The sequence below is a fragment of the Peromyscus californicus genome, unplaced genomic scaffold, assembly GCF_007827085.1.
Source record: "Peromyscus californicus insignis strain IS unplaced genomic scaffold, ASM782708v3 Scaffold_7__1_contigs__length_154581171, whole genome shotgun sequence".
Classification (NCBI taxonomy): Eukaryota; Metazoa; Chordata; class Mammalia; order Rodentia; family Cricetidae; genus Peromyscus; species Peromyscus californicus.
In genome coordinates, this window is record NW_026294595.1 from 59833418 (window position 1) to 59858805 (window position 25388).

Here is a 25388-nt window from a genome sequence, read left to right on the forward strand (position 1 = left end):
AGAACTCTCAGTTACCTCTCCAGTACCATGTCTGTCTGCATGCAGCCATGCAGCCATGCTCTCCATCATGATGATAATGGGCTAATCTCTGAAACTGTGAGAAAACTCCAAATGAATACTTTCTTTTATGAGAGTTGCCGTGCATGGTCAAGGAGTCTCTTCACAGCAATAGAACACTGACTAAGAAAATAAGCTGACAAAACTGTGTATAATCTTGTTAGTCTGAGTGTCCCAAAGCTGCAGTAAGTTCCTGTAAACACTTTTTCTAGTTTGATTCCCCTTGTGAAATATAAATTCATAAGTGTTGGCTATGCACCAGGGAAAATATGGCATGGTAGCCAGAAAGATCTTGAGCTGAAAGGGTATATACCACAGATGATACACTTGAGAAATAAACAGAAGTAGAAAGAAAATATAGAAATGAAGCAAAAGATAGAGAACATCTACAAAAAGGAAAAGTCGATGCTTTCATGTGTAGGCAGGCAAAGCTATTATATTGATAGATACTACAGGTAATTGATGAAAATATTAATGTGAATTGGGTAAGGAAAGGGATAGTGAAGCCTGCTGGAAATAATTTATAGAGAAAAAAACTCACAAAAGAAAATGGTTTTCCAAGGAAGGTGATAAATTTGAATCAGGGCTGTGAAATGACAGCTTGAGCTTCATAATTCTAGCTTTAGCGGTCCTCCCATTGAAACACTCTGCCATTCTTTATCATCATAATACTCTCTCTGCTACCAATGCACTGATGTTAAAGGTCATTCACAAAATGTAGGTTTTCAATGCTTGTCTAATTAATCCATCAAATATAACTGTTTTGTAAAATTAAATTACTTAGTGTTTCATATATTATTGAATTACATACAATTTTGTTGTATTTCCTATTGTCTTAAAAATATAGTAGTGAACTGTTCCCTGAGACAGAGTCCGCCAGCACCCAATTGAACTAAGAGGTGAGTCTTTATCCTCATACCTGAACACCCCAGCCCCTAGGCTTTGGGTCTAGGGACGCAACCTACACCTGAACACCACCACTCATTGCAGTCCCAGTTACAGGCCAGTTGGCAGGCAGTCCTCCTGCAGGCAGGTAAGACTACCACCATCCCCCAAGAGACCCTGCAACACACAAGCCTCACTTCCCCCAAATCCCACCGACCCTCTGAGACTCCAACTGTTCCCTAAGACAGAGCCTGCCAGTGCCTGACTGGACTAAAAGGTGAGTCTTTGTCTAGATGGGGTCGAAGGGCACAACCCTGAGCTCCCACACAACCACCCATTGCAGTCCCAGTCTCAAGCCAATAGGCAGGCCTCCTGCAGACCATCAGACCCTGTAACCACACCTCATCAGAACCACAAGCCACACCTCCCCCAAACCCCACCCACCCTCCAAGACTGCAAGTGTTCCCTGAGACAGAGCCTGCCAGTGCCAGATTGCACTAAGAGCTACTCCCTGAGACAGAGCCCATGAGTGCCAATTGGACTAAGATCTGCTCCTTGAGACAGAGTCCCTCAGCACCGATTAGACCAAGAGCTCCCACTGGACCAAGAGTATACATCAGAACAAGAGAGGCTCTCTCAGACACAGACACTGCTTCCACCAAGTGGAGAAAGAGATGGGTAGATGCCAGTGCAAAAATACAGTCAACAACAAAAAAAACCAGTATGGCACCATCAGAACCTACTGCAGCAAGACCTGAACATCCCAACACAGAAGAAACAGAAGAAATCGACCTTAAAAATGACCTTAAGAAGATGATAGAGATCTTTAAAGAGGAAATGAAAAATTCCCTTAAAGAATTCAAGGAAAAGTCAAACAAAAAATGGGAAGAAATCAGTAAATCCCTTGAAAGCCAAGAGAGAACAATTAAACAAGTGAGGAAAACAGTTCAAGATTTGAAAACTGAAATCCAGACAATAAAGAAGACACAAACTGAAGGAATGCTGGAAGTGGAAAATCTGAGTAAACGAACAGGAACTACAGATGCAAGCATAGCCAACAGAATGCAAGAGACGGAAGAGCAGATCTCTGGCATTGAAGATACGATAGAGGAAGTAGATTCATCAGTCAAAGAAAACACTAAAGCCAAAAAAGTCATGACCCAAAATGCCCAGGAAATTTGGGACACCATGAAAAGATCAAACCAACAATTAATAGAGATAGAAGAAGGAGAATACCAACTCAAAGGCATAGAAAATATATTCAACAAAATCACAGAAAACTTTCCCAACCTAAAGAAGGAAATGCCTATAAAGATATAAGAAGTTACAGAACACCAAACAGATTGGATCCAAAAAAAAGTCCCCTCACCACATAATAATCAAACCACTAAACATACAGAATAAAGAAAAAATATTAAGAGACAGCCCGAACTGACCTACTCTGGTGATAGGATGGCCAAACACCCTAATTGTCGTGCTAGAAACCCCATCCAATGACTGAGGAAATTGGATGCAGAGATCCACAGCTAGGCCCCGGGTGGAGCTCTGGGAGTCCAATTAGCGAGAAAGAGGAGGGTTTATATGAGCAAGAATTGTTGAGACCAAGGTTAGATAAAGCACAGGGACAAATAGCCAAACAAATGGAAACACATGAACTATGAACCAATGGCTGAGGGGCCCCCAACTGGATCAGGCCCTCTGAATAGGTGAGACAGTGGATTGGCTTGATCTGTTTGGGAGGCATCCAGGCAGTGGGACCCGGTCCTGTGCTCAGTGCATGAGTTGGCTGTTTGAAACCTGGGGCTTATGCAGGGACGCTTGGCTCGGCCTGGGAGGAGGGGACTGGACCTGCCTGGACTGAGTCTACCAGGTTGATCTCAATCCTCGGGGGAGTCTTTGCCCTGGAGGAGATGGGAATGGGGGGTGGCCTGGGGGGAAAGGGAGGGGGGTGGGCGGGATAAGAACAAGGGAATCCGTGGCTGATATGTAGAATTAAATTATATTTTTAAATAAAATAAAATTAAATTAAAAAAAGAAAAAATATTAAGAGCTGCAAAGGAAAAAGGCCAAGTAACATATAAAGGCAGACCTAGAAAAATAACACCTGACTTCTCAATGAAGACTCTAAAAGCCAGAAGGACCTGGACAGACGTTATGTAGACACTAAGAGAGCATGGATGCCAACCCAGACTATTATACCCAGCAAAACTTTCAATTAACATAGATGAAGTAAAGAAAATATTCCATGATAAAGCAAGATTTAAACACTATCTTTCCACAAATCCAGCCCTACAGAAAGCACTAGAAGGAAAAACCCAACCTAAGGAAGTTAGATACACCCATGAAAACATAGGCAATAGATAGTTCCACACCAACAAATACGAAAAAAGGGAAATATACAATACTACCACCAAAAAAAAATAACAGGAATTAACAATCACTAGTCATTAGTATCCATTAATATCAATGGTCTCAATTCCCCTATAAAATGAGACAGGCTAACAGAATGGATATGAAAACAAGATCCATCCTTCTGCTGCATACAAGAAACAAACCTCAACTTCAAAGACAGACACTACCTCAGATTAAAAGGCTTGGAAAAGACTTTTCAATCAAATGGATTTAAGAAGCAAGCTGGTGTAGCTATCTTAATACCTAATAAAATAGACTTCAAACTAAAATCAATCGAAAGAGATCAAGAAGGACATTACATATTTATCACAGGAAAAATCCGACAAGATGAAGTCTCAATTCTGAATATTTATGCCCCAAATACAAGGGCACCGACATTTGTAAAAGAAACATTACTAAAGCTTAAATTGCACATCAAACCCCATACACTAGTTATCGGGGACTATGGGGGTCCAGCCCCTCGATAGTCCCCTCCCAGGGTCCGGGAAGAATCTACAACCAGCTGATAATTAATCTTTGATGAGAAGAAATGAATCTATGTACACGAAACTCCTTAGTCCATAAACTTTATTATTCTGTGTCAGTTACAAGCTTATATTCTGCGCTCATATTTAGGTCTTTTCTTGCCTGATTTCTCTCTACACTTGTCCGCGGTCCCCTCTGGGTTCTATCTTAATTCCTTCATCTTGTTCTGCCCCTTCTAGGGTCTCATCCATCTTGTTCCTTCCCATATCATCTTTTCTCCCATCTCCTTCTCTCTCCTCATCTCGTTCTTCCTCATCTTGTTGTTCCCCATCTGGCTCATCCTCATCTTCCATCTCATTCCTCTAGTACTCTCTTCTAGCCCTTCAATCTAGTTCTTCCCCATCTCAGTTTGTTCCTCTCAAGTTCTTACCCGTCTAGTTCTTCCATTCTCTTTTCTCTTCTCTGACCCTCTGCCCTGGAGGTCCCAGTATATATAAGGAGGGTCCGAGCTAAATTGTGTAAAGCTATTACTTAACGTCCACCTGACCTAGGCGGTGTCTCCTTGTCGAATTTACCTTAAGTCAGGAGACTTGTATGTGGGCTGTTATCACTGTTAGTCCTCGGAAATTGGGCAACCACCTGGGCGGTGTCTCCTTGTGGAATTTACCTTAAGTCAGGAGACTCGCCTGTGGGTGGTTATCACTGTTAGTCCTCGGAAGTTGGGCAACCACCTGGGTGGTGTCTCCTTTAGCCCTTGAAAGTGGCTAGGGGAGTTATCTGATTCCAGAGAAAGCCTTTCCTGAGGCTGTTCTCCAAATGCCTGGAATGTGTATGTCTAGAGAGTGATCAGTCCACATTGTTAGCCGTTCTTAGGGAAAAGTCAATTGGGAAAACTATGAAGGCACACATGATTTTCATAACAGAAGACAGCTGATATATAACAAGCCAAGTAACACCAAAAACTCCTTGGGATTTGGCTTCCTCTGGAGGAATTCCCTGATTCCTCCAGGTAGTGACTTTGCCATAACCAGCTGAGTTCTTATGATATATTCCTGCGGCCCGCAGCAACTAGTAGTGGGAGACTTCAACACCCCATTCTCACCAATGAACAGTTCTGCCAGACAGAAACTTAACAGAGAAATAAGGGAACTTACAGACATTATGACACAAATGGACTTAATAGATATCTACAGAATATTCTACACTAACACAAAAGAATATACCTTCTTTTCAGCACCCTATGGAACCTTCTCCAAAATCAACCAAATTCTTGGTCACAAAACAAATGTCAACAGATACAAAACAATTGGAATAACCTCCTGTATATTATTGGACCACCATGAATTAAAGTTAGATTTCAACAACAAAAATTACAGAAAACCTACAAACTCATGGAAACTGAATAATACCCAATTGAACCACCAATGGGTCAAGGAAGAAAGAAAGAAAGAAATTAAAGATTCCCTAGAATTCAATGAAAACAAATTTACAACATACCCAAACTTATGGGACACTATGAAAGCAGTGCCAAGAGGAAACTCATAGCACTAAATGCCTACATAAAGAAGTTGGAGAAATCTCACACTAGTAACTTAACAGTAAACCTGAAAGCTCTAGAACAAGAAAAAGCAAACTCACCCAGGAGAAACAGATACCAGGAAATAATCACTTTGAAAGCTGAAATCAATCAAATAGAAACTGTAGCTAGAGTTTTCCTGGCCCACAGTCAGGACAAATCTCTCTCACCCGCCAGTCCCGCAGCCACTCAGACCCAACCAAGTAAACACAGAGACTTATATTGCTTACAAACTGTATGGCCGTGGCAGGCTTCTTGCTAACTGTTCTTACAGCTTAAATTAATCCATTTCTATAAAATCTATACCCTGCCACGTGGCTTGTGGCTTACCAGCGTCTTCACGTGCTGCTTGTCATGGTGGTGGCTGGCAGTGTCTCCTCCCACCTTCCTGTTATCTCCTTTCTTCTCTCTGTTAGTCCTGCCTATACTTCCTGCCTGGCCACTGGCCAATCAGTGTTTTATTTATTGACCAATCAGAGCAATTTGACATACAGACCATCCCACAGCAAGAAACAAAGAGAACAATGCAAAGAATCAATGAAACAAAGAGTTTGTTCTTTGAGAAAATCAACAAGATAGACAAGCCCTTATCCAAACTAACCAAAAATCATAGAGAGAGCATCCAAATTAACAAAATCAGAAATGAAAAGGGAGACATAACAATGGACAATGAGGAAATCCAGAGAATCATCAGGTCATATTTCAAAAACCTGTACTCCACAAAATTGGAAAATATGAAAGAAATGGACGATTTTCTGGATAGGTACCCCATACCAAAGTTAAATCAAGACCAGATAAACTATTTAAATAGACCAATAACCCCTAAGGAAATAGAAATGGTCATTAAAACTCTCCCAACCAAAAAAAAAAGCACAGGACCAGATGGTTTCAGCACAGAATTCTACCAGATTTTCAAAGAAGAGCTAATACCAATACTCTTCAAATTGATCCACACCATAGAAACAGAAGGAACATTACCAAATTATTTTTATGAGGCTACAGTTACCCTGATACCCAAACCACACAAAGATGCAACAAAGAAAGAGAATTACAGACCAGTCTCCCTCATGAACATTGATGCAAAAATGCTCAATAAAATACTGGTTAACCGAATGCAGGAACACATCAAAAAAATTATCTACCATGACCAAGTAGGCTTCATCCCAGGGATGCAAGGATGGTTCAACATACAAAAATCTGTCAATGTAATACACCATATAAACAAACTGAAAGAAAAAAAAAAACACATGATCATCTCATTGGATGCTGAAAAAGTCTTTGACAAAATCCAACACCCCTTCATGATAAAGGTTCTAGAGAGATCAGGAATACAAGGAACATTCCTAAACATAATAAGGGAAATTTACAGCAAGCTGACAGCCAACATCAAATTAAATGGAGAGAAACTCAAAACAATTCCACTAAAATCAGGAACAAGACAAGGCTGTCCACTCTCCCCATACTTATTCAATATAGTACTTGAAGTTCCAGCTAGAGCAATAAGACAACAAAAGGAGATCAATGGGATACATATTGGAAAGGAAGAATCAAACTTTCACTATGTGCAGACAATATAATAGTATACATAAGTGACCCCAAAAATTCTACCAGGGAACTCCGACAGCTGATAAACTCCTTCAGTAAGGTGGCAGGATACAAGATTATCTCAATATAAATACTTTTGTAATATTAATTTATTTTGTAATATTAGCATTTTTTCAATGTCAGAATGTTATCAGTTAGCAAATTTGCCCTTATTAATCATTGATTACATATAAAAAGTAGGAATTCAAACAGTTATCTGGTGTCTGAATGTCGTCTCACAATCTATGATATTAAATTTCAAAGTTTTCTCCAGAAAGTAACACAGCATTCCCAACAGAAATGAAAACATCCTCTTTCAAGGATTTTTGATAAAATTGGAGAAAACTCACAGGAAGTCTGATTTATATGAGCAGAGACTCAATAAAGAAAGTTAAGAGCATTCAGAAACTGAATATTCATTTGAATCTTTTGGTCAGAAAACATGTAATATACTCAAATTTACACCCTAAAGTTTTATTCCATAAGTAGAAGATAAAACACTAATGAGAGCGAGAAATAACATGTACTAAGGCACCTCTGTTAACAGTTGCACAGAATCTTCTCATATATTATTTCATTTTTAAATACTACAATGATTTTAAATAGATGTTGTAATTATTACCTTTCATAAATTGAGATTCTGGTGTTTACTGTCCATTCTGTTAAAAATTAACAGAGTCATAGGCTCTGAGGTTTGAATACTTGGTTCTTGGTTGTTGGCCCTATTTTGTAAGTCTCCTTGTGAGAGAAACCCTGTGACTGGGGGAGTATTTTGAGAGTTTATAGACTCTAGCCTATTCTAGTTTGCTCTTTCTGTTTGCAGTTAAAGATGTGACCTCTAAGCTTGCTGCTCACTTGAAGCTTCCCTGTGATGGTGATGGACTCTCATCCCTCTAGAACTATAAGATTAGATAAGTCAATCCTTCCTTATATATATGAGGTTCCTTGGATAGTTATCTTACACAAATGCATACTAGGTTTTGCTTTGTTTAAGTGCTTGTTTTTAGTGTATCAAGGAAAACTTGTACTTACCGAAATAACACACAAGGGCTCTAAAGCATGACAATTACTTTTTGAATCTGTAACACTGACCAACCTATTAAGTCTTGAGATAACTCAAAGGATTGCATTTGCAAATAAGACATACATGATTCATGAAACTTATTTACTATAAAAATTTACTAGTAATTTCAAATATATATATACACAACTAATAAGATTTAGGATTTATCAATGTCTACTTTAGTCCTTTAAGCTCAGATACTCACTAAAAAAATATTCAAGGTACCACAGAAATTAGAGAGTACTTACAGTATTAAAATCTTTTTGCCCAGGAAACTGTGTATATTGAGTGACATTGTCAAAGAATGCACACAGTCCTAGGAAAAAAATATTAAGTTGCATTTTTCTTTTGTTCTGTTAATTTTTTAAGCTTTATTTTCATTTTTATGTATAGAGGTATTTTGCCTGCATGTGTGTCTGAGTACCGTGTAGTGTAGTGCCCATGTTTGCCATGTGTACCGTATGGGTGTAGTGCCCATGATTGCCCTGTGTGTCTGTGTACCGTGTAGTGCCCATGGCTGCCATGTGTGTCTGTGCACCATGCGGGTGCAGTGCCCATGGTTGTCATGTGTGTCTGTGTACTGTGCAGGTGTAGTGCCCATGGTTGCCATGTGTGTCTGTGTACCGTGTGTCTGTGTGCCCATGGTTGCCCTGTGTGTCCGTGTACCGTGCGGGTGTAGTGCCCATGGTTGCTATGTGTACCATGTAGGTGTAGTGTCCATGGTTGCCATGTGTGTCCGTGTACCATGTGTCTGTGTGCCCATGGTTGCCCTGTGTGTCTGTGTACCGTGCGGGTGTAGTGCCCATGGTTGCCATGTGTACCATACGGGTGTAGTGCCCATGGTTGCCATGTGTACCATACGGGTGTAGTGTAGTGCCCATGGTTGCCCTAGAACTGGACTTGCAGATGGTGGTGAGCTGCCATGTAGATGCTGTCAATTGAACCCAAGCCCTCTCTGGAAGATCAGCCAGGATTCTTAACCACTGAGCCGTCTTTCCCCAACACTAGGTTGTTAAAGCACAATCTTAAACCAGACCTACCCTGCCCAAACATAAGAACCCATTCCAGGGAAATGCCATCCGTTTACCTGAGGGGAGGGCAATTGTTCACATTCATTTTATCTGGTAAGATTTTACGAATCACTTACCTTATTTTCCCTCAGAAACACTTACCACCTCTCCTTTTAATTGGAAGAGAAATGGAAATAAACCTAGCTGCTTTATAAAGGCCCAATGAGATAATTCATGCAAAGAATTTTACCCAACACTTACCAAATTTAAAAACACAATTACGAATTCTGACCACGCGAGTGTGATGCACGCCTGAAATCCCAGCCACTTGGGAAGCTGAGGTGTGAGGACCAATAAACACTACACGGTTGCTTAGGTGGGAGTTAGTGAGCGCCGGAAAAGTATGTAAATCAGTGAGACACTAGCTCACCATCAGAACTGCAGATAGCAATAATTATAACCATCATCAACCTTCCTATTTTCATCCATAGTTTACAAATGACTAGCCATAATGTGCATAAAACTTGGTCATGTTTAATGTGGAAAAATATAAAATTGTTGCTCTCTTGTTTCAGTCACTTTTGGTTTAATCGCTAAGCAGAAAATACCTTCATAGCAAGCACGGTTTTCTTTTAAAAAGATACTGACTATAAATTATTGTCCCTAGTTCACAAAAAAGTTAAAAGGTTGAAATAAAGTAGAGTAACAAGTATATTACTTAATATTACTAACTTTAGGAAATGATAATTTATTATTAGTTCTCTGATAAAGACCACCATAACATGAAGCAAAGTTTTCTGGCATATCTTTTGTAGCAGAGTACGATCATAGAATTGCTTTAAAATTTTTAAAGAAAATTTAGTTTAAGTATCTGAGTCTTAAAAATCAAAGTTAGAAAAATCAGTTGCCTTACTATTTCTGTTATAAAAGAAAGGAAAATACATTAAATCCAATATTATAAAGTGCCATAAGAACTGCTTCATAAAGATATTGTTCCAAACAATGGTTTGGGGATTTGAAGGTTATCTAACCCATAACAAATTTGATTTTAAATAACTGCAAATCTAAAACAGGTGTAGAACATATCTGAAATGAAGCACCTATGTGTTGTGAACTTACAGGTATTTAGCCTTTAAATAACACATTTTCTCTGAGCTTTCTTTTCTTCTTTGCTTGAAGGAAGCATTTTACTTTTGTATCGATAAAATCACAGAAAAGAAAAACTTACAATTTGAATGGTCCTTTAATGGAAATCTCTGAATGATTTCTATCTTTAATAATATTTACTCCCTGGGCCAGGACAGAAAAGAATCATTAAGACCACTACAAAGATCATACCATGTGTGGCAGTGGGGCACATGCCTATAATCCCAACAGTCCAGAGGCTGCTGCAGGAGGATTGTGAATTCAAGACCAGCCTGGGCTACATAGTTAGATCCTTTCTTAAATGCACAGACACACACAAAGCAGTATACTTATAGATGGATTTTTCTTGGATCACCAGCCCTCAAATCATGACACAGAAACATTATTAATTATGAAAGCTCGGCTTTAGCTTAGGCTTTTTTTTTTTTTTTGGTTTGTTTGTTTGTTTATTTTTCAAGACAAGGTTTCTCCGTGTACCTTTGGTGCCTGTCCTGGATCTTGCTCTGTAGACCAGGCTGGCCTCGAACTCACAAAGATCCAACTGGCTCTGCCTCCTGAGTGCTGGGATTAAAGGGATGTGCCACCACCACCCGGCATAGGCTTGTTTCTAACCAGTCAAGTGGTTTGTGGCTTTTATCTCTGCTCCTACATGTCCTGCTTCCTCTGCATCTGGCTGGCAACTCCCCCTCATCTAGATTCATCTCTTCTTTTCTTTCTGCCCGGAAGTCCGGCCTAATCTCTTCCTGACCAGCTATTGGCCATTCAGCTCTTTATTATACTAATCATAAGGTGGCTTGGAAAAGACACATCTATACAGTGTACAAAAATATTATTTCACAACACATATCTTTCTGAGTCAATACCTTAAAACTTTATTGTGGTATTTTTGTGTAAAACTTTCAAAAAAGGTAGCAGCATTAACTAAAATACTTTATGAGGAGAGTGAGAGAAAAAGAGATAAAGAACCAAAGATATAGTAAATACAGAGTGAAGCAACTTAAGGATGTATACAGTATCTTATTAAGTGAAAATGAGTGAATTTATAACATTTACAAAGATTCTTTCAAAGTGCATCATGAACCAAAACCCAACAATTTTCTGCCTGTAGGATGTCTTAGTTAGAGTTTCCATAACTGTGATAAAACACCATGACCTAAAGCAATTTAAAGAGGAAAGGTGTAATTTGTTTTACATATTCTGAGCCACAGTTTACTGAGGAAAGCCAAGACAGGAAGGCCAACAGGACAGGAAACTGGAGGCAGAAGCTGATGCAAAGACTGTGAGGAGTGCTGTTTACTGGCTTGCTCTCCAAGGCTTGCTCAGCCTAAATTTTTATACACCCAGGACCACTTGTGAAAGAGTGGCACCATCCACAGTGAGATGTATCCTCCCATATTAATTGCGAATTTTAAAAAATGTACCACAGGCTTGCCCACAGGCCAAAATAGTGGGTCATTTTCTCATTTGAAGGTTCCCTCTTCCCAAATAATTCTAGCCTGTGCCAAGTTGACACAAATCTAGTCAAAATCGAGGGACTATATCTAAAACAGCACAATTGAGAAGAAGTTTCAAGAAAGAGATTGGAAAGAGTGTGACAAATGTACACAAGTAGGAGCCGAACAGCGTGAGCAACTGATAGCTGACAAGACACTTTCACATAGAGAAGCCTCAGCATGGAAAAGATGCTAGAGAGGGGCTGTGTTATTTTATTTCTTACAGAATGTCTCCAAAGATGCACTTTATTCTCAACTTCATTATTTGTGAAGACACACTAAAGATAAAGCTTTTCTCTGACGGTCCACTAATTAGGTGGAAATATTAGCAGCAACGTAAAATCAAGCCCTAAGTGATAAGCAGCTACCTTAAATAGCACTGTGATCCCCTGCAATGTTAATATAAACAGCCAGCTGGCAGGAGATGATAAGGATGTAGTAATATTTTAATTGGCACTTGTTCTGCACACATACATTAGAATGGTTACAATACCAACTACATGAATCAGTGACAATTATTCCATGTTAACAAAAAAACAAATTTCCTTTAACTCAGTATTATGAAGATTAAAAAGTAAGGAAATTACAAAATTGCAATTAGAGCCACTTTATTTAAATGCATTAAAATGAATGTTTATTCTCTGAAAATATTGAAAAGCACCACCTTATTTCTGTGGTAGTTGCATGTGATATGATGTGGTTTTGAAAAGACAAGAACAACAAAAACCCTGTGAACTCAATATTCATTTCAGGCTAATAAGAATAAATGTGAATTATTAGACAGTTTGCACGATAGTGTGCTTTGTGAAAATTTGATTTGGGTTACAACTTTAAACACTATTATAATTTTTTGTTTTTATTTTTTTCATATAATTTAACTTGTTCAGTATTCCTCTCTCCAAGCTCCTCTCAGGTTCTCCCCCATTTTCCTATCCACCCAACTTAATGTTCTATCTCTAAAACTAATACAAAATACACAAAAACAAAAATCAAAACATTCAACAAACCAGTAAGACAAAAAAAAGCCAAAATAAAACAAACAAAAATCTTAAAAAGAAAGAAACTATGGAGTTCATTTTGAGTTGGTCATCTACTCCTGGGCATGAGGCCTCCCTGGAGTGTGGTTGATATACCCATCTCTGTAGCTGGAGTTTTCTCCAGTCCCACTCAGACCCAAGTAAACACACAGAGACTTATATTACTTATAAACTGTATGGCCATGGCAGGCTTTTTGCTAGCTAGAGCTTAAATTTTAAATTAACCCTTTTCTATTAATCTATAAGTTGCCAAGTGACTTGTGGCATGGCAGCAGTGGCGGCTGGCAGCATCTCCTGACTTAGCCTTCCACCTCCCAGAATTCTCCTCTCTCTTTGTCCTGCCTATACTTCCTGCCTGGCTACTGGCCAGTCAGCACTTTATTTATTAACCAATCAGAGCAATACATTTACAGCATACAGATATCCACAGCACCTCTCAGAGCCGAGACTCCATCTGGCTTAAACTCGTATAGGCCTTGTGCTTGCACAGTCTTTTTGAGTTCATGTTTATCAGCTGTTGAGTATGGAAGACACTGTTTCTTGGGGTTATTCAAAACCTCTGGCTCTTACAATCTTTTCAACTCCTCTTCAGACAGATCCCTAAGCCTTTAGGGGAGAAGTCTGATGCACACATTCCATTTAGCACTGAGTGATCCAAAGTCTTTCACTCTCTGTACAGAGTCTACTTGTGGGTTTCTGTATTATCATCCACTGCAAGAATAAGCTTCTCTGATGAATGTTAAGTAAGACACTGATCTGTGGGTTAGCAATATATCATTATGAATCATTTTACTGCTGTGTTCTTTTAGCAGAATAATATTAGTAGGCTCTCCACTAAGGCCCATGACCTATCTTGCCTCAGGTTTTGGGCCACTTTAGTAGTGTCAGGTATGGGTTCCATCACATAGAGTAGGCTCCACAACCAATAAAAAAAAAAGTGGCTGATTACTCCTGTAACTTTTGTGCCACTATTCCACCAGTATATTTGCAGTAATCGTGTAGACAGATTACTGTTATCATAGCAGAGTGTGTAACTGAGTGTCCTTTGTAATTATCTTTCCCCTCTAATGGTGTGCAGAGTGCCTTCCAGCACCATAGAATCTGATCAGAAGGATGAAGCTTATAGTTAGACACCAGATCTAGTTCTTCATGTTCAATGACATAAATGCTGTCAGCAGCAGTAGGGCCTTAGAAGCTGTTTGTAGAACACAATCAATCACCTTGACAACAGCCTGTGATGCTTTGGGATTTCCATGGGACCATTTTGTCCAACAATTCCACAAAATGCAATCCATTCCCGGCAGTAGAACTTTCACTTGTTGACAGAAAATGTCTAGCTAGGGCATTGTCTCCCCTATTAGCTATCGTAATTCATAATTTTGAAAGTAATCCCATTTCACTCACTCACTCTGCATCCTTATTTATAAAAATATTCAGTTAAATGATATCCAACAGTAATTTCTATACTCACATTTGGAGGGATGTCACTTTTCAGATTATCACATCAATATTTGAAAATAAAAAGCAAGCTATTGACAAGATAGTTATAAATTTAAGGAGGTATTTGGTATACAGAGTTAATAGTTTTAAATGGTCCAGAAAGAGTGCCAATGGGTCAAGGAACCTTTGAAACAAAGTCCTAGTTCTTGACCAGTCAGATGACCGCCTAGAGCCTCCTCTGTCCATACAACTGCTCAAAGACAAGCACCATATATTATACAGCTGTGTTCTACCCTGTCCAGTCATGACTGGCTCAAAGGAGCTGAGAATTTTACAAAATTCGGTTGGATAGTTGAGAACAGGAGAAAACAGGATAAAGTAGAGGACACAGAAAGAACAGGAGAGATACTAAGAGAGAGAGGAGAGAGAGAGAGAGAGAGAGAGAGAGAGAGAGAGAGAGAGAGAGAGAGAGAAAGAGAGAGAGAGAGAGAGAGAGAGAGAAAGAAAAGAAAGAAAGAGAGAGAGAGAGAGAAAGAAGAAAGAAAGAAGAAAGGAAAGAAAGAAAGAAAGAAAGAAAGAAAGAAAGAAAGAAAGAAAGAAAGAAAGAAAGAAAGAAAGAAAGAAAGAAAGAAAGAAAGAAAGAAAGAAAGAAAGAAAGAAAGAAAGAAAGAAAGAAAGAAAGAAAAAGAAAGAAAGAGAAAGGGAAGACTAGAGGAGAATGGAGCAGGCTCTTTTGTTGGATGTGGGTCTGTTGTGGAAAGTTATGAGAGCTGGGTTACAATGTTTCCTTGCAGAAGATGGATACATAGCCTGGCCTTAGACACTAGGTGTGTGTGGAAGCGCTTATAGTTTTTTTGGTGAAGAAACTAGCTGCCTCTTGGCTCTGTTCTCTCAGTCTCCCACCCAGCAGAATTTTACATTTTTCATTTGTTTGTTTGGATTGCCTGAGGGGTGACGGTTTCCAAGAGAACCAGACTTTCGATCAAGGTCGTCACAATCTGCTTCCCTGGGGCCGAATTTCCCAATCTGAGGCACTCAGTCTTCTGCGTGGCCTCCACAGTTCCACGTGGAACGTAAGCTCGTGGGGCCGCAGTGGGCTGGCACCGGTCATTCGGAACTGAGGGACCGCGGTGAAGGAAGCCAGGAAGCGTCAAGGGAGGACGTGAGGCTCAGGCTGTCATGGAGCAGTACCTCAGCGCCTGCTCCAAGACCGCCAAACTGGCTGCCAACAAAGCAGCCTCTGGCAGCCTGACTGAGAGCAGTCAGCAATGCAGAGATGTAAGTGGAGTGGCCTCAGGCCAGTGTGGATGTCCTCTGTCTCAGGCCTGGGAGTAGCCATTGTGGGCCTCGGGCCTGGGAACGGGAATCACCAGCTCCTGTCTGGCTATAGCAGGGTGTCCTAGGCTCGCTAAAGAGAGGCACACTGTGAGTGTGTGCCCTTCAGACCTTACCCTTTGATTCTTGGATTCTGTCCTTGTTAAGGGAGGAGATGGGCCAAAGCAAAAGACTGTTACCGAAAGAAAAGACAAATTATCTGATTCCATTTCACAGGGGGCACACAAAGCCCGAATTCCAGGGGTGGGAGCCGCTCAACTACTAGATCTTCCTCTTGGAGTCAAGCTGCCCGTGATCCCAGGGACTGATACTGTGTATTTTACGACGAATATCGGTGAAAAGGTAAGGCAACTTTTTATAATTACATGAATTGTCTTACATTACAACGCTGTACTCTCCTTGCTGTTAGACAATACAGAGTATATGAGGAGAACGTGTACTGATAGTCAGACATCGTACCAACAGGCATTGTTTAGATTGTGAATAAAGCAATTTCATCCAACATGGCTTTATAGAATCATGATCAAAAGGACTTAGATCGTCAGCCCTATTTTAATTTATAGTACATAACAACATACTAACATTTAATTATAAGCCCTTTATATGCCTATGTATTAGGTTTTTTCTTAGAAACATTTGATTTAAAGGCTATTACTATTTGTTCTTAATCAGCACTAGGATTTTAATCAATACTAACTGGTGCTAAACTCTCGATAAAAGACATTTTTTTTCTTTTGAATCAAACACTATCTCATGCAGTAAATTAAAAAATAGATTTGAAATTATTTTTCATGTTTGGTATTATAATTCTTGTAGATAGAAAAATGCCCTGCTTCTATGATGATGAAACCCCATGATCAGCTTGTCCCTGGTCCTTCCTTCATAGCTTCAGAATGAATTCTTCCAGGCAATATGTTTTAAGTCCATGCAAACAAACAACCATTACTCATTATTTTTATCCAGTTTGTCTCCAAACTTACTCTCCTTTCTTCCTAATTTGTTACTTTGAGTCATTCTAGAGGATCACCAATATATTTTTGCTTAGAATTCACATTTCTTTAGGTTGAATGATGACACTCATCATTTGTATTAAATTCTATGGTACTGTCTACTTCCCTTAAATGCTTAGATTTTTGTCCCATCCCTAACCGCCTCCCGTTCTTGACTAAATAATTCTGAAGAAGACTTATTATATTTTTGTTAAGTGGGTACTTTAATTAATATTGAAAAATGTGTTTGTCATTGCTAAAAGTCAACATCTAAAAAGAGTTGACAGTCAAATGTCATCTAAGAGAGACAATTCTTTCCTTGACATATATTTCTCTTAATGATGTGCACCTCTTATCTGGTCCAATTCTCACTAAATGAGACTTTAAACTACAGGGGGACTGGTGTTCTCTGGGAAGCTTTGGTAGTCATTCAATCCACTTTTCTGATTAGACCTTTTGAAAGGTATTAAACTTGTGGCATTTTATGAAAAGGAAGAGCTACTCTGCTATCTTGCTCCCTTAGGCTTTCTTTTTGCCTTTTGCCTTCTAGTTCTTTTTAGACCCTCTACTCCACCTGATTCTCCAGGATTCAAGAAATGAACAAAGATCACAAACTGGTACCTTCAGGACCCTCTTGATTGGTGCACAATATTATGTAGTAGCGTAAATTGAATTAGAAGCCTACAAACAAAGGCACATGACCTCTGCTTTTCCAGCTCCCCCGACATACTTCAACATCATCACCTGTTTTCTGACTTGGCATTGTATTAGTAAGCATTAAAACTGAAAGAATGCAAAGACAACATTAGCACATTTTTACACATCCTTTTTCAGTTACCTTTTCATCTTTAGAAGTGCTTGTACAAGCTATTATCATTATTCTCCTTTTGAAAAAGTAACTGAGAACTGACACCAAAACCTTACTCAGACAATGTTTTAGTTAATAAATGAGATTAAATAACTTAGGTGTTTCCTTCATAGTAAAAAATAATAGGGAATCACGAACATTAGTTGACTATCTTTCCGTTCATTCTTTTACATGGGTAAGTTTATTATGCTATTTATATTATAATATTTATATTTATATGGTAAAATTGTGTTTATATGTTAACATTTATTGTATGAGGTTGGGTTTGCTGTTAACACAGGACAGGACAAAAACATTTTCTGTAAATATGCCTTAAAATTAATATTTCAATATGTGGAATTATATAACATAGACATTGATTTTCTTTATGACTATAATACTCAAAGTGCTTTGGGTTTGTTAAAAGTCCCAAAACACTATGATTCTTTATCCTTAGTATTTAGCAACTAAGTTCTACACTGTTTTCATGCATTATTTCCATTTAAACTTGGTAAAAGATTTTTCCATTATTTTTCTTCACTTTCAGATGATTGAAACAGAATAATTAATATTATCCTTTTTCCTTTTGTGTATAGTTTCTTGATACAAGGAGAGAAAGAAAAGACAGCATCCAAGCATTGGCTTTATTTCTTAAAGCAAATCATACCCTATTCCCATTCTTTCCCTTCTCTCTGTTTCTCTTTCCCTTCTCTCATGTTTATAAGGTGACACATCAATGAGAGAACTGATTGAGTGGGGCCGACTGTTTAAATTACTTCACATGGGTAAGGGGAAGAAGAGAAACTTACCTGAGTAAATCCTCCTGTGGCTTGCTTATTCCCAGGTCAAATTTAAAGTGCATGTTTGATTTTTCAGTCATGTCAGCAGGTTAATTAAAAGTGAAAATACATTAATTTATATTTGTAATATTTTAATATCTGTGTATGCAGCTTTTTCGACCTTCCTATGATTTTAACCTGAGTGACCCTTACTGTCGACTTTTGGAAACCCAATATAAAAGTCTCCATGATCCACATTTAAGAACATACTATAAGCGCAAAGATATTCTGCGAAGGCTAAAAAAAGGCGGCTACATCACCAGCAATAACAAAGTGAGTTGAAGGGTGCTTTCTTTTTCTTAATCAATGAAAACTTAGACTATTTTGTGTTTGCTCCCCTACCCTAAGGGGAAGCCAGTCCCTTGATGCAAAAACATTGCTCTCACTTCTAACGGAATAAGAAATAATTTCTTCTAGAGTTGAAAATGAGTGACCATGGCTCTGGAACACAGATTTAGGTTACCCCAAATTCCATGATCTAATGTGGAAGTAACATCATGAAGTTTTATAAAACTAAACAAACAAAATCATAAATCAAGAGACCTTTAAAATATGTTGGTGGAAACATCAGAGAAGTGGTTATAGCCAAGCAAAGAAGTCTCAGCTATATGCGTTGGATGCTATGTTAATAGCATTCTTAGCCCTTTGATGAGTAAAAAATAAGGTTTTGCTAATAGATTAAAAGGGGTTTTTAATCTGTTAGTTACAATACAGGTGGGTAAAGAATGTCTCTCCCCCTTAGGATCAATTACACTTAGGCTGCAACACTCCATCCTCACCACATCCCTGAAGTCCTAGTAGGTCAGCCTTGGCAGGTACAGCGTCTTTCTGTAGTGGCACCATTAACATTATTGTAATATTATACTTCTTGATCAGTTTTATAGAATACTCAGAGATCAGAAATGAGTGCTTCTACACGTGATTATTTCCATTACCCTTTATGTTTAACATAAAAAATTATTATCGTCTATTTTAAATAGGCAAAGGTATATTAATGTTCCCAGCTGAATCATAGTTCTCTATTTTCTGTCAGTAATGGTTCTGTTTTCGTGTATGTGATTTATATTTTTAAAAACTTGAAATAGAAATGTAGGAAATGTAGTTTGTTAGCATCCTGAGATGATATTCTTATTGCATTTGAACATTATATTTATAACCATACTCTAATTATAATTAATTAGATTTATTATTTTAATAACTACAGCTATGTGTGAATAATTACTTCCTTATTATAATAAGAAGAAAATTTTATTTCTAGATAGAAATTCCTTGCTTACAAATGTAGAGGTATCACCTATCAAATTGTTAATAATTTCTCACTCTTCACACCAACGTGTCATTAAAATTGTCATTGTTCTTTTTTTCCTCTAATAAACAACTGTTATGAATTTCAGTCTTTACACATTTAAAATATTTATACATTTTTGTTTCATTTTTAGATTGTATGTAGCTTGAGGGAACTGAATAAATACAGGCAATATCTTACAAGCTTAAAAATAGACTTTGAAAGAAACTATGTAAGAGAACAGGTAAGCTGTGCATTTAAAATCATTGGTTTAAATAGAATACAAAAGATTTTTTTCTCTCTGTGTGTGATATTGTCTAATATTTTGAAGTTTAGTTGCTGATACTCTATGTGAAATTAGGAGCAGAAATGAATAATATTTGGAAGTTGCAACATTTGCCCAATAAGAGAAAAGGGATTAGATCATATCATCAGTACACTGATATTTAGTATTATTATTTATATTTAGTTGTTAATTTAGTAAGCAATTCAGTAAACCAAAAATTTAGTAAGTCAGATAAGCTACTTAGACCTTAGCTGGCACTAGAAGCTGTCTGTAGTACTAGACAAATTCCAAAGCTAAAACCCAAACAGTCTTAGGAACAGCTGAATTCCTTTGTTACATTTGTAATATCCTACATAACACCGAAGAACCAAATAGACTGTGTGTTTGTATCTATATACATAGTCTGTATTCATTCACAAAAATTCATAAAAATGAGACAGAATTCTTAGATTATGCTTGTTTCTTTTAATCTTGAATCAAAGTTGTGTATACCATACATCTCCTCTCTCTCTCTCTCTCTCTCTCTCTCTCTCTCTCTCTCACACACACACACACACACACACACACACGTGTGTGTGTGTGTGTGTGTGTGTGTGTGTGTGTGTGTGTGTGTGATATGTATAACTGGATTCATATTTTTCTTAAGAGTCAACAAAGCTCAAAATGAGGCAAGTGTGTGCTCACAATTTTATATTACCAAGTGAGAATATTAGAGAAAAATTAGAATGACTAAGATCTGTACACACTTGAAATCCCAGCACTCTGTAGGCTGAAACAGAACTGTGAGTTAAAGGCTAGCCTGGGTTATATGTTGTGAGATCTTGTGTCAATAAAACCAAAAATAAATAGAAAAATAGGCAGACAGAAAATGTAGTATTGATGAAAAATTAAAATATTTGTCTCTCATTTTTAGAGAGAGAAAGTCTTATTTTAGTTCTTTTTCTACATTTGAAATTGGTTCAAAATAGAATTAAATGCAGTTAAACAATTTACCATCTGTAAAATATAGGAATTTTAGTGATTGTGTTTCTGGGAAATGTAAAAACATTATATATTTCTGGCATTCTTTTATAAAAAAAAAATAGCAATTGATTACAAAACAGCTACATAAACTGCAAGAAACCAGCCAGTTTCCTCACTGTTCTGACGTCACACGGTTCCAGAACTGGTTGTTACAGGACAACACGCAGTCTATCAAGGACCAAGAACATTTGTTAAGACACAGGTGAGCTTGAAGTTATAGCATTGTGTGTGTGTGTGTGTGTGTGTGTGTGTGTGTGTGTGTGTGTGTGTGAAATGAATTATATTAAAAAGCATTGTAAGCAAGACTTTCATTTTCTTAAGCAGTAAATAATGTTTAGCTCCCCTTCATTCCTGAGTGGAGAGAGAAAGGAAGGGAAATCAAAGAGGTAAAGAGATAAGGAATCTTGGTCCTACAGCTGTGAGTGGAAACTTCTTCCAGGAGAGTTGAGTTTTCTGGGAACCCAAGAGCTAATGAAGTGAGAGCTGGAGGAAGCACCACATCTCAGAGCCATTCTATAAGAGAAATTATTTTAGCAGCAGCTAAAAAGAAAAGCAACTTTTTATAATCACCCTTTAAAAACTGACAGCATTAAATTTGGAGAAATCAGTCCAAATAAAAACAAAGTTTTAGTATATCTGAAGAAAACATAAACATTCTAAAATAACTACAGATTTATTCAGCTATTTCTCATTCGTAATCATTAATTAGCATTACATTACCAAATTTATCTTTCTGAAAGCAAAACGATGTTCCACTCTTCCCTTTACTAAGAGTGAGCCTTTTATGTTACGTGACTCTGATATTGTGCAGTTTTGTTTCCCCACAGTGCCATAAGACACACTGCTGTCCCCGCCTTCAGTGGGAGTTTGTGTTGCTACCAGGAGCCTAGTGCTCACTTCGTCCTGAAAACATTCTTTCAGTGAACGTACTTGAAGCCTTGCTTGTTTTCTGTTGTGTTTGTAAGTCCAGATTCTAAACCCACTGACTTAAACCCACTGACTTACTGTTCACTGTGTAAAACACTGAATCAGTTTGTTCCCACTCTTTCTTTGACCTTGATAACAAATATGCATGCAAAACGAAGAATTAAAAACGAGGCAGACATTATGAGTACGTCTGATCTGAATGATGAATGGAACTGATAAAACAACATCAAAATACAAAACCCCTATGAAATTCTCATGACAAGTCAGGCAGGGCTTGACTTGGAGTATGACGATAAAGTTGAGCTCCCAGTTCACCTGCAATCATATGTTCGTTCTCACTCAGATATCTGGATATGATCAGTAGAGAATTAGAACAGCTTGACCGCACAGCAGAAGAGCAGCGCCTGCTCCGCATGGACAGAGAAGAGCGACGGCAGCGGGAATACACAAGAAAAAAACTTAATCTTCGTAGAAAAATCGAAGAGGTAAGAGGTGAATTAAATGTTATGAGGAATAAAAATGTGTAGTTTTTCCATTTGTGAGTATTTTTAACGGTAGAGGCATATATAACTGCATAATGGACAAATTTTTGTTTTTAAAGATCATTGTAAAAAAGTTACAAAGCGTGGCTTCACGTCTCGTTAAACTTGAATGAGTGTGCATGGGAAATAATTTTTAAGTTATCTTTAGTAAAATTTAACCATAGCTAATTTTTATTTTTAACTAAAAATTAATTTATGTGTGCACACCGCACAGTGCAGTGGGAGAAGTCCGGACAGCTTATGGGAGTCAGTTCTTTCCTCCGGCTACGAGGGTTCTGGCCACTGAACTCAAGTCGACTGGCTTGGCAGCAGGCACCTCACCCCTGAAGCACCTCCCGGCCTCATGTCGGCTTTCTTAATACACGTGCCCTAAGAACAGCCCATTCGAAAAGCACCGAGGACTTGCACATATCCGGCCCGTAACTGTTGGACCCACGACTTGCTGGTTTTTTCTTGGTGGTGGAAACAAAACGCATCTTCCGTGAAAACAAAACGCGCTCTCACCTGCATGGTACTTCTTTGGTCCCTAGGAATGGAAGACAAAGGAGATGCTGCTGCTCTCGAAGATTGGAGAAGATGCCAAGAGAGAGCAGAGGGTGGAGGAACAGAGGCGCAGAAGCCGAGAAGAGAGTGACAGAAAGGTAGTGGAAGCTCTAAGTTCTTTCTTGGGATGGTGGAAGAGAAGCTTGGTTGTTCAGAGTAAACATTTGAGTGACCAAGTATTCAAAAAATATATATTCTGCAAAACTAAATGTTAAAAACTCAAGAAACAAAACCTGGCTATTGCTAAGTGCACGGCCTGTTCATGAACTCCTGGACAGGCTCCAAGAGACCTGCAGGCTTCAGCTTTCTGAGAGCAGACGGGCCTTGTACCCACTGCCATAGCCACTATACCCGGATACGCACACTTTTACATGTCCTGTCTAATGCATTTTTATAATGTAAAAAGCACTGCTCCATTATTTGATGTAACCCCTTTTGGATTTATCTTCACAATACAACAGTAGCTTTAATTCCCATAAAAATCTTACTGTTATAAAAATGTTCTTTTAGAGAACTCTAAGTTTTTGGTAAATTCTTTTTTTTCCTTCATTTTTTAAAAGTTTTATTCCCTTTAAGTTTAATAATATGCTGTGCTTTGTGATTTAGAATGTAAAGCTGTATAAGGAGAAACAGCAGCTTATAGAATCCTTTTACGAGCTTACCATCTGCTAAGTACACACAGACACACACAATGTACAATCTTCTTATAAATATTTATTTACTCCTAAAGTAAGCACATTCTCTTACATCTTTTTAAAAAGACATATTTTTTTTAGTTTATGTCTATGAGTGTTTAACAGCATATATGTACTGTACATTGCGTGTACAGAGGCCAGAAGAGGCAGTCAGGTCCCCTGTAACTTGAGTTACATATGGTTGTGTACCACCATGTAGGTGCTGGGAACCAAATCCAGGTTCTCTGCAAGTGCTCTTAACACGCAAGCCCCCTCTCCTGGTTTTGTTTTTATATCTTATAGATTATTTTGTAGGTTGCTTCTTCATTTAATAAAACACACTAAATGATTTTTCATGTTAATAAGTAGGTCTAAAATTCTAAATTTGGGGTAAATTATTCTTGACAAACTTAGGTATAAAATTTACAAAGTTTGACTTGTATTACAATATTTCATTATACTTAAACTTCATAAAATATTGGAAATTGAAGTGTGTATTTTATTTTCCTATAAAATATCATAAATTGGGCCGGGCAGTGGTGGCGAATGCCTTTAATCCCAGCACTCGGGAGGCAGAGGCAGGCGGATCTCTGTGAGTTCGAGGCCAGCCTGGGCTACCAAGTGAGTTCCAGGAAAGGTGCAAAGCTACACAGAGAAACCCTGTCTCGGGAAAAAAAAAAATCATAAATTGAAGTTTGTGTTTTATTTTTCATTCTGCTTCTCACACGTGCATCTTAGTCTTGTTTGAGATTCACTGTTCCTATGAATAAGTAGGCTTGTCTTATTTAGTATAATCTGCATATCACCTGATGTTCAATGTTTCAACAGCTCCATAAACACCTACAGATAGCACACATACATACATACATATATATATAAAAATAGTTAATTACAGTAGGCTTTAATAATAGAATAGTAGTAGGCATACTCTCAAAAGTAAAACATTATCTTTTGTAGAATTAGCTATAATGTTCTGTGTCTTTCATAAATAAGTTTCATCAGGTTTAGAAAATTCTATTACTAGATTGCCAAAAGTTTTATCAGGAAGGAATGTTGGTAGGTTGTTGAATATTTTATATTATGATTTTGTTGAATTGATATTTATGGTTCTTGGGAAGTGTATAATATTTAAAATCAAATATTAAATGTTCAATAAATATGAAATTCATGGTCATCAAAACAATTCATTTGGTCAGATTGTAACTGTAATTTATATGACATGTAGTTTGACACAAATAGCCAAAAGTTTGTGTAGAATTTTGCAGAAGAAATGTTAACATGGGTTTTTTTATTGTTGTTGTTTTTGGTTTTTTTTGTTGTTTGTTTGTTTTTGTTTGTTTGTTTGTTTTATCTTGTGGAGTCACTGTCTAGATCTGGTATCAGTGTAGCTTGATCTCATTCAGTTGTTTGTAATCCTGCTCAGGGTTCTCCTGAACCTCTGAGTTCATTATTTGTAGCAACTTTGAAATTTTTTTAGGTAGTATTTTTAAAATATTTCTGTTCTATCTCATATTCATTACTTTTCTCTCTGTAGTCAAATGTCTGACAAGAAGTGATTCAAGAATGGGAGAGTTGATTGTGGCTTTCAGTTTGAGAGGATCCAGTCTATCTGTCATTTTAGGAAAACAAGAATGCAGGATCATGACAGCTGCTCCCATTACTTCCACAGTCTGAAACTGTTTGTGCTCAGCTCGTCTTCCTTCATTTTATTAATTTATTCTGAGGTTCCAGCCCCTGGATTAGTACTGCCCACATTTTGGGTATGTCTTTTCTTTTCATTAAACAACCTTGCAGACCCACCATGTGGTATAAACCCATGGTTACTCTTAATCCCAACAAGTTTGCAATGTAGATAACTGCACTGCACATCCATGCTTTCCTCTTCCCAGGGCCTTCACTACATAAAATGGTCTCTATATCTGAGTCTTTT

General features: G+C 37.9%; 1 protein-coding gene across 1 annotated transcript in view; it reads left to right on the forward strand.

Moving 5' to 3' along the window:
- The first annotated feature begins 15347 nt into the window (after positions 1 to 15347).
- Positions 15348 to 25388, forward strand: part of Fsip2 (fibrous sheath interacting protein 2) — a 71280-nt gene continuing 61239 nt past the window's right edge. The window contains exons 1-7 of the mRNA XM_052726005.1: positions 15348 to 15446; positions 15720 to 15845; positions 18290 to 18451; positions 19618 to 19707; positions 20835 to 20974; positions 22043 to 22184; positions 22772 to 22882. Of these exons, the coding sequence (XP_052581965.1) occupies positions 15348 to 15446; positions 15720 to 15845; positions 18290 to 18451; positions 19618 to 19707; positions 20835 to 20974; positions 22043 to 22184; positions 22772 to 22882 (870 nt within the window). The remainder of the gene's footprint in view (positions 15447 to 15719; positions 15846 to 18289; positions 18452 to 19617; positions 19708 to 20834; positions 20975 to 22042; positions 22185 to 22771; positions 22883 to 25388) is intronic.